At 37.5% G+C, this 10210-nt stretch overlaps 1 protein-coding gene and 1 pseudogene across 1 annotated transcript; one reads left to right on the forward strand and one right to left on the reverse strand.

Moving 5' to 3' along the window:
- The first annotated feature begins 261 nt into the window (after window positions 1-261).
- LOC121241120 lies at window positions 262-6249 on the forward strand (annotated as a pseudogene).
- A 496-nt stretch (window positions 6250-6745) lies between these two features.
- LOC121241596 (uncharacterized protein YnbD-like) lies at window positions 6746-9896 on the reverse strand. Its single transcript, XM_041139426.1, has 2 exons — window positions 8893-9896; window positions 6746-7167 (listed from the first exon to the last, which is right to left on the reverse strand). The coding sequence occupies exons 1-2, from the start codon at window positions 9434-9436 to the stop codon at window positions 6905-6907; spliced, it is 807 nt and encodes a 268-aa protein (XP_040995360.1). The 5' UTR covers window positions 9437-9896; the 3' UTR covers window positions 6746-6904.
- Window positions 9897-10210: the final 314 nt, after the last annotated feature.

Consider the following 10210-nt stretch of genomic DNA (forward strand, 5'->3'; position numbering starts at 1 on the left):
AATTTAATTTTTTTAATTTTTAAATATTAATAATATTAAGAAATAATATTTTAATAATATTTTATTTAACTTTTAATTTTAATCTCAATTTATCTCATCTCAACTTATTATCTAAATGATACGTTGGAATTTAAACATAAGGAATGGGTTGACTGGGCTTTAAGATTAAATGGATTTTAAGGGTTTATGGGCTTGTGGGCCCAAACGAATTTTATGAATTTGTCTCTTGGGTTGGGATGTTGCTATTACTGTATTACAATCGTATACTCGCACCACACACGCCAAAGCGCGTGAAAAAAGAATACCACCCTTACCCCAAATGGAACCTTAATCGTCAGACCTCGAACCCTATCCATCCCCCCCACCCCCAATTCTGGCTCGCGTTAAGAATCCAGATCACTCTTCTTTCCTTCTGACCTTAAAGTTCTTATGAAGGTCAAACTCATGGACGGTCCTAGCATCTCGCTCTCCGTCTTCGACCCCGACGTCATTTGATGAGTCCTTCGGCAACGCCCAAACCCTAGATTTTTTTCCTTGTCTTTTTGTTTTTAATTAATGGCGATGGAGCGCTCTGTGGAGGATCTCGGAGCCCCGGAGTCTTGGGAGGTCGCCGATTTGGACGAGTCCATGAACCGCCTTCTGCTCTCCTCCAAGCCCCCCTAGTGCCGAGCGAGGGCTCTGCTCCAGCTTCAGCTCCTTCCTCGGTTTCATCGACATTGAATTTAGCTTCAGCGTTGCCCCGTGGTGATGGTAGCGAGAACGTGTTGGAGGATGCTGTTAATCAGGTTGATCAGTTTCTTCGCGAAGCTTTGCAGAATCCTCGTGAGCGCTTATCAAGTAAGCAACATGTGTAATTTTTTCGTTTTTGTTTCTGTATCTGTATTCGTACGTATATTTTGACGTAGAGGTGTGCGCGCATGTGTATGTAGAGTGTTGGAATTTTATAATGTTATTTGTTTTCAAGGATTGTCTAATCAGGGTTTATTTTTCCTGTCGGGATGGTAGGGTGTTCAAATGGTGAAGATTGTTCTTTAAGTTTTCTGTTAAGAAAACGTCGCATAGTTGCGTTAATGAATTCTTTTTCTTTTTTTCCAGTCCCATCTATAAGTTCAGCAATGTGATTTCAATTGTCGCGCCAAGTTTTTTAGTTCGTATTAGTCAGTATAGTTATCTTTCTAATCATTTAGTTTTATCCTTGGCATTACCATTGCCAATTTATAAATTCGCCGCCATGTGTTTCAACTTTTGAACATGTTGTGTAACAATGGTTTGATCTTTTAGTGTTCGAAGGTGCTTTTCTGTGCCTTTTAGATTTGTCAATTTCCAATGATTATCGTCCGTACATTGATGGAGAAGCGTAATTTCTTTTGTCCAGTTTTAAGGATGGAGCAAGATGTTGAGAAGTTTATTCGCGATCCTACCCAACACCAACTAGAATTTCAACAGCTGCCTACATCCTATTTACGATTGGCTGCACATCGCGTGGCACACCACTACTCGCTGCAGTCAATGGTTTTATTGGACAATAGTTCGCCTGATGGTTCAGGTTCCAGAATTATTGTTCGAAAAACTTCAGAGTGTCAGCTTCCTCTGATTCGCCTTGCAGACATTCCTGCAAATATACCATCAGAAGATAATAGTGCCATTAAGGTTGCAATCAAGCAGAGGCCGTCAAAACGGTCTCAGATTGTCGGCAATGCAATTTCAAATTCTTCGAAGGCAGGTAATTCCAAAAGCGTAGAGGAGAGAAAAGAGGCGTATAACAGGGCTCGTGCTAGAATATTCAACTCTAGTAATAATATTGTTGGTGGAATGAGTGGGAAGCCAGAAAGTGAGCCTTGGCTACAGGATAATCCCCAGCATGGTTCTTTGGGTATTTCAAAGATGGAAGAGAAATCCGTTCCGGGCATTACTGATGTGAATTCTGGTAGAGGTCTAATTGATTCTTCAACAAGTAGCAGTAGATCAGCTAGAAGTAGGACAGAGAAGGAACCAATTAGTCAGATCAAACCAAATAGTAAGGTAGCTATTTTCAGGGACCGTGAGGTTGATCGCAAGGATCCTGATTATGACAGGAATTATGACAGGTATGGGACTCTATTATTGAACTGTTATTTAGTCTCTAGATCTGCATCCTATTTGGACATGCATTATCTTGTGCAAGGCTGAGTCGGTGCTTAGCTAAAATATATTATTCTTTTTCTCTGTAAGATAGCCCAAACATCTCTTAAAGTGATATTTTTTTCAGGTATATGCAAAGATTCGATCCTGGTTTTGGGTTTAACGGAGGACCATATACTATGCAGCCTATGTACACCCCTACAGTGAACTACAACACTGAATTTCCACAACTTGGGTCTACTCATAGGCCCCAGATTTCTCCTGAGCAGCAACCTCGCCCACTTCCTCAGCATCTGCCCGGGGCATGGGGTGCACCATCAACCGCTACAGGAATTGGGTATGGCCATCCAGAGACCATGATGGCGCCATTCAATCCTAATCATGTTGGTGCTCACTCCACATCTGCCATATACCTGCATTCCTCTCAGTACCCTTGTCAGCATCCGGGGATGCCTTTCATCCATCCTCGTGAACAAGTTCACCAATCTTTTTCGCAGGTATTTGGCCTTTAGTGGTTCACCTTCCTCCTTTCAGTAACATAAAAATATTGATTTTTTCTCAAAACTGCTGGACGATCGATCCTTTTTCCTTTCTGTCTGCTACCATTTTTAAGGAATATCTTTCTACTTGGGCACTGGACTCTGCTCCCACATCTTATTAGTAGTATTGTTTTCTAGTTTCTATCATTTTAGTTGGAATGCAATGGTAGTGGATTAGTGTGCATAACCAGTCCCCCTAACAGGAAGGAAAAAAAAACTCTTTCTCAGACACATACACAGACAAATAAAACAACGAAAATGACATCAGGCATGTCTAACCCTTTCTCATTGCCATCCCACAATTTTTGTTCTTTCTCACTAAACTCTAATGCATGTTGCATGACATTCCAAACTTTTTGTTAATACTACAACAGAGAGCGTTCTATGATGATGTTTCTTAAGAGGGTGGGTATCCCTTTACCAAATCATCAAATAGCAAAAATATGTATCTTTTGATACACTGGTGTTCGGGGATAAGCTTATGCTTTGGATTCTGGTGGTGTTCTCTATGTTGTGCCATCAGCCCTTCATTGTAGACCTTTCTCCTTCTCCTTTTAACCATCAGATTTCAGCCTTGTCGGCAACTGTCCTTATATCCACTGGCAGAATGTGTTTCTTTCTGCTGTGGGGCTGGGATTGGCAGACATTTGGTTTTTTGATGCTCCATTTAAGTTTTTGCCACGTACTTCATAAATTTATGGTTTGGTTAAATATGTTTAATCTCGCTGAATAACAATGTTGAATTTCTTTCACCTACCAAATACTGGCTGATAAGTAGAATATGTGGAGCTGTTACTTTCCCTTCTCTCTCTCTCTCTCTCTCTCTCTCTCTCAATATCTATTTAGGAAGGGCAGCACCAAGGCTTTTGGTTTAAAGCTATTCAAAACTGAATGCACATCAAGTCGTATGCAAATACAAAATAAATGCACCTATTTCAAAATGAAATTTGTCTGATGATAGAATGTAAAGTACATTTTTGGTCCTCCAAAGTATAGACATTTAGGCCCTGTTTGGATTCAGAGATGAGTTGAGATGATTTGCTAATAGTGGTGAGATTTGTGAGTTGAAATTTGTGAATAGTAGTGAATAGTTGTGAGATGAGTTGAAGATGAATTGAGATGATCTCCCAATCCAAACCAGCTCTTATACTACTTTTTGGTCTCATGATGTTTTAATTACAATGGTCTTACATACCAATTCTCAACATTGCTTCAATTTTACCCTTCTATCCAAATTGGCTAAAAATTAGAATAATGGAAATAGACACTAGATGCTACCTTCTAAGAACTTGCAAGACAACTAATATTGATGATTTTTTTTATCAGTAAATAAAGATCTTATTGATGAGGAATAGGCACAGCCAAAACTAAAATTGATAATATGCTTTTCCATTATGTGTATTTTTACTTAATTAAATATAAATGCAAAAATGTCATCTTTTTATTGTTGTTTTTATTTGTTTTCCTTTAAACCCTAAGCCCAACCCATGAGATTTTGCATTTGTGGAAACCAAATCTTACACGTTCTTTGCCAACCACACCCAACCTAGTTCCATCATTCCTCCATCCCATTGACTTCCTTGGAGGCCTTTCTCTTTGGGGATTTTGAAGCTCTATCTCTTTTGCCTGCATATTACTCTGAGTCTGGTCTAAAAAACTACTGATAATTGGTATGACTTTCTCCTCTCCCTCTTTTTTCCCCTGGTTTGGGTCTTTGTCATTGTAGGAAGTGACCACTTTACTTTGCTGTGGAGCACACTAATATATGGCATAGTTCTGCAAATACACTTGCTTCTCTTTATCCTGAATGCTTCACAGCTTTCTTCTTTTTGTCTTTGAAACTTAACGGACTGAACTCGAATCATGAGAAACAACTAAAAAATTAACTATTATGTGCAGATATTTTTTATTAGAAACTATTATGTGTACATATTCCTCTACGCGATGTAGAAAGTGAACTGATTGAAATTATTTACAGTTAATACTGGAGTCAAAAGAGAGAAAGGGAAAACAGATTAGTTGAGGCCACATTAGAACTTGTGGGTTGTGCAGGACCTTTACACCAAGATTTTTTAGCGTAATGGTGGAGCGCGGGTGATGGTGGAATTGGCTTCTTACATGACTTGGGGAAGGAGGTTGAAGGGAGAAGAAAAAAATGTATTCTCTATTATGTGTCATTAAAAAAATTTAAAATATCTAGTGAATTGACATCTGGACTACGTGAGATTTCATATGACTGAAATATATTAGTTTCATTGGATTTGGACGAATGGAGAAAATGAACTAGACTTAACATTGGAGGGTTACATTGATCAAGAATTTCTTTCTCAACATTATTTTCCTTGGGACTGCATCTATAGACTTTAATGGACTGAGCATACATGAATTTTTAGCATCTTTTTCTCCTAAATTGCGTTTTGCTTGTATTCTCCGTGTACTTGGACTGCGCTTTTGTGCTTATCAATTAAAGATTTCTTACATACATAAAAGAAAATTGTTGCTACAAGAAGAACAAGGATCAAATAGAAAGATTCATGTTACTTATCAAAAAAATAGAAAGATTCATGTAGGTTGGAGGACCAGAACTGTACTTTGCCCTATTTCTTACAAGGTCTAATGGCCTTATCTTCTTATGTCTGATTGGTATCTCTTAGGTATTTTGGTGGTTTTTCCCTGTTCCTTTTTCTATTTGGTTTTAAATCACTATTAATTGTTCTATGCTTGCTTGGTGCAGTCTCACCAGCAGCAACCTGACGCAAGTTTTGGATTAGCCCGGCCCCGATGAGGGCATGGGCCATGCCTGCACACTGCCAGTTGGAAGTCAGTCTTGAATATGACGAGGGCTGCACGTTTGTTGATATTATCTTTAGCTGGCAGAAGTGCAGGCGTAGAGAACTGGGATGGGCTGGAGTGGATGTATTGTGCACCCCATTCTTCGATTCATTCCACCATCTTGGTCTTAATGGAAGCTTCTTACATATTTGATGAATGGTGAAGCTCACTCGGTTTACAAATTCCATTGATGGAAGCTGCTTGCATCTTTGATGAACGAACGATGAAGAAACTTACTGCATTTACTGTTCCATCATTTAATTGTGGTCTCTTGGAGCTATGATTTGCCGCAGATGATGATGAACAATGAGAATAGAAGAAGAATTTATTAGAGCTGGGAAAGTAATTGAGCAGTTTGGATGAAGGTCAGCTCTTCAAAACCATCAAGCTCTGATTTATGTCTTCGATGTTTTATTGACAGAGAACAGACAGATAAATAAATTTGCTTTTTACAGCTTTGCTACTCAATTACGTTCGAGCATCACCAATGTATGGGGTTTCTTTCTGGCAACAACATCGTCAAGAATCGAAGTCAATATGCTTTCAAGGAAAATTTAGCCAGTTAGTTGTTTGGCTCATAGGTGAGATTTGGTGTGCATCCCGGCTTTTATTTTTTGAAGTTCTGCTCATCACTTGCTATGCATTCCTGCGACACTTGTTTTTAGAAAGAAGAAAGCAGATCACATTATGTACCATATCCGCCATTTTGGTCCCTGTAATTATAGTTCCGTTTGGATAATGAAAGTGTCTCGTCTCATTTTATCTATCTCATTATTACAATTTTTATAAATTCTCACACAAAATATAATAATGAATTCGACTTTTTCAAATTTCAAAACAATAATAATATTAAAAAATAATATTTTAATAATATTTTATTCAACTTTCATCTCAATTCATCTTATCTCAACTCACTATCCAAACTTCCTTAATGTTGATTGTAGTTTTGCTGTTGATTTGTTTTTAAACGGCATTATTTGTAGGATAAATTGCATCTTTATTCAGGATTTGCCTCTTAATCATGTAGCAGTTCTGGTTTTCGGAAGACTACCCGAGAAAACCCAATTTTGAAACATGGAAAGCATGATAGTTCTAGCTATGATGAGAGTTAAGATGTGAAAAAAAGGTGCTGGGAAAATGCCAAATGCATGGAAGCAGCATTTCAAGCAAGGCGATTGGTGCGGGAAAAATTCCCATAATCCAAATTCTGTTTACAATATCCCCTGATGCATATCCATTAATGTAGTTCAATGCCAACTGAAAAACAAACCTTTATTGCCTTAGCATGCTCGGATGGTTAATGGAGACGCTCATAATATATTAAACATTCTGAACATAAAAAATTCTTCTTCTTGAGATAGACGAGAGGGAATTAAAACTAATAGGTAATGCACCAAACGGAGCCATATCTTTCATTCACTTTTCTTTGCAGTCCTTGCTGGTCGTGAGCTTCCAGAAGGGTCGGACATAATTACTGAACTTATATCCATTTCTCTATTCTTCATGGGTGAAGATAACCGGTCTTTTGACCATTCTTCCAGTGCCTTGCGGTGGAGAGCATTCATCCGTATATAAGGGCGTCTTTCTCGAATTAACCTCTCGGCATTTTTCCAATCTTCCACCACGCCTACAGCCACTAATAGAGCACACATGACAGCAACGCTTCGTCCATGACCTAAAACAAACTCACAAAAAAAAGGAACAGGAAAACATTAACAACAGATCTCATCAGCAATATAAATCAATTATGACTACTGATGGCAATGCTACTTCATAATTTTAGTATCTACGGCATTCCAACAAAATAAATTACTTCCATTACAATTAATTCCAAGTATCTTGGTAAGCGGTCATCTGCAGAACTTTCGAAGTTACTCTGTCTCCCGTGTGGAAGTTGATGCATGAAGATTAGTTCCAGCCAGCACTTTAACATTGGTCCAATTACTTATTTCCTCTAGCATCCCCTCACCCCTTTTAAATTTTAAAATTATCAGCAATGGAGGAGTTTGGTTTTCTGATAAAGTTCTGATATAGTGAATGGTGAATCTGACATATTTCATTCTATTTTCTTTTTTATAACTTTCATAACTTTCTGCAATGTTTCCAATTTTCGTAATATGCTAAATCAACCAAAGTTTTTTAATGATATGTCAGTACTTATGACTAATACAATATATCGCAACATATCGGCTATATTTTAGTAGCACACCTATCAACCACTTTAAAAAAACAGCAGTAGAAACGAGTTGTGACCATTTCCTTTTGCTGTGCTCTAGACAGGGAGGAAGGTAACTTTGAATTGGGTCTATGAAGGGATATATAAAGTCCAAAGGTTTTAAGCCAAGTAGGAGAAAGATGAGTGTATTGAGTCAAGTTTAGTAACAACAGAATTACAGGTGAGGGGATGAGAACCATGTAGCCTTGATTTGTATGATCATGATATATTGTACAATAAATCATTCAAAAAGTGGAGCTTGAGACTTTCACAAAAGATAGCTTCATTTTTTAAATACACATGCTCAAATTTACCAACTTGAAAACTCATAAATGCATAGCCATGTCCCAATGTCTGCCTTTGTGGCATGCAGTCTTCTAGAGGTCATGTGTATGTTGAAACATGATACTTCTTTCTGTATTAAAAAATATAAAGCAATACCCATATAAGGGTAATTTTGATAAGCACATATATGCGTAGATAGCTGTAAGCTTTGCCATCCTCATGGATCTAATACAAAATAACCTAGGTGACAAACAGAAATGCTTATGATGCAAGTGTGGCTAAACTTAATATGTCAAGATAAAACATGACAAAAAAGAGGGATTGAATAGAAATAGAAGATTTGCTTATAAAAAACAAAATACAGAAATACAAGATGCAAAACAAAGTTGGAAATAGCCAATTGAAAGCAAGATGTCAGACCAGAACCAAGATCGAGATATCTGGTTCATATGCAACAAAGAAAAATGATAACATCAATTACACGTGATTGGATTCAAGCAACAATTTCCAAAGGGGAAAGGGAAATATACACAGGTTTTGATTATACAAATACAGAAGACGTGATGGCCTATGACTATTATGCACTGCCAGGATATAAGGTATTCATTGCTGGCTGTGAGTAAACCACATTGATTTTAATAATTACATCACTGCAGAAAACATGAAAGTCAATTTACTAATATATAGAAACATGGAAACACCATATACAAGAAGCCTTATATTTGAGAACACTGTTACTCCTCTCACTTAGACCCTAATGCACTCACCATATCGAATCATCAATGTTTCAAAGTAATCTCACTTACGCCAACAATAATCAGTAATATACGCTACAAAGCAGGAACGTTCCACTTCCAATGCATGAAATTTAATAAAATGGCTTAAAGTTCAGTAACATACCATATGCACAGTGGATGAACACGGGCCTATTCTGAGCTCTCTTTCGACAAGCCCACTGAACAGCTGATTCGATCTCAGACGGCTTAGGAGCCCTCGTATCCCAAGTTGGGACACACAAATATGCATGCCCCGAGAATTCCAGTTTTCTTGGCAATTCACAAGTACAATCAATGATAGCAGGGTTACCGGGCGGCAATTTATCAAGGGAATGAGGCCATCCGCCAACATAGAAACCTTCAGAAACTTCACTATATGAAGCTTCCCCGCTTCTCAATCTCCGCAATGCCGAAAAAGCTCGAACAAAGTACAAGTACGGGCTGAACATAATTATGGACCAAATTGGGAAGCTCCCATCTGAGTTCTTGCCCAAGAGCATCGGAAGATTGATAGATGTGTGTGAAGCGATAGAAACTAACAAGGATATCAACGAGGCATACAAGAAAGGTATTGATAACAACGTGAAACCAAAGCTTTTAAGCGATGCAAAGAACAGTAACATCACTGCAGCCTTCAATCCTATAAGAAATGAGATACCCACACCCATATTTTCTTTACCCAAAACTAAAGTTCTGAAACAAAAACAAGAAATTTAAATCCCTGATTGAAATGGGTTACCGGAGATCATAAATTCTTCAGATATATTCTCAATCGACAGACTCAAAACCCAGCTTCTATCTAAAGCTTACAATATTAGAACAAAATGAGAAATTCACCAAATCTCCAAATCAAAAGGGTTTCTACGATACGCGAATGTTTAGGAATTTTTCATCTGGGTTTTTTAGAGCTGTTGTCCTGATCAAGCAGAGAAGCTGAACAAGACAGTGTAAGAGGCTGTGTAACCTAAAAGACTCCGACTTTAAAGACAGCAAACAAGTTAACTTCAGACGTCCTTGTGTGCAGGACAGAAACGAACCTTCCGATCACTTTCCCGGCGATGGTATTGCAGCCTTCGCTATTTACCCTTTCACGTCGATTGTCGAGATTAACCGCACTTACCAACAACAAATCTTTCTTGAAATTTTCTTGATTTTCCAAATATATTTTTAATTAATTTGATCACATTCACTAAATTTTAATAAAATCAATTTCTAAGAGTTTTTCAAGTTTTAATTTTTTTAAAAATAAATTTTACATCCAAATATAAACAAAATCACCATAGCCAACTCCTTGGGAAAAAAAATAGGAATATTTAAATTTCAACTAACAAATAATGTATGTATTAAGTTAAAAAATGAAGAATTTTGATCTACAAACTTATTTTATAAAGATAAGGTCACAAACTAACCTGACTTTTTATTATAGTAAATCAGATCGTAAA

This window comes from Juglans microcarpa x Juglans regia, chromosome 7S (assembly GCF_004785595.1).
Source record: "Juglans microcarpa x Juglans regia isolate MS1-56 chromosome 7S, Jm3101_v1.0, whole genome shotgun sequence".
Taxonomy (NCBI): Eukaryota; Viridiplantae; Streptophyta; class Magnoliopsida; order Fagales; family Juglandaceae; genus Juglans; species Juglans microcarpa x Juglans regia.

Excerpts from the sequence above, each read along its gene's own strand:
- LOC121241596 (XM_041139426.1), bottom strand. The coding sequence starts at position 9,436 with ATGGGTGTGGGTATCTCATTTCTTATAGGATTGAAGGCTGCAGTGATG. Across the intron at positions 7,168-8,892 it reads GTTCATCCACTGTGCATATG|GTCATGGACGAAGCGTTGCT; the intron begins GTATGTTACTGA and ends AGTTTGTTTTAG.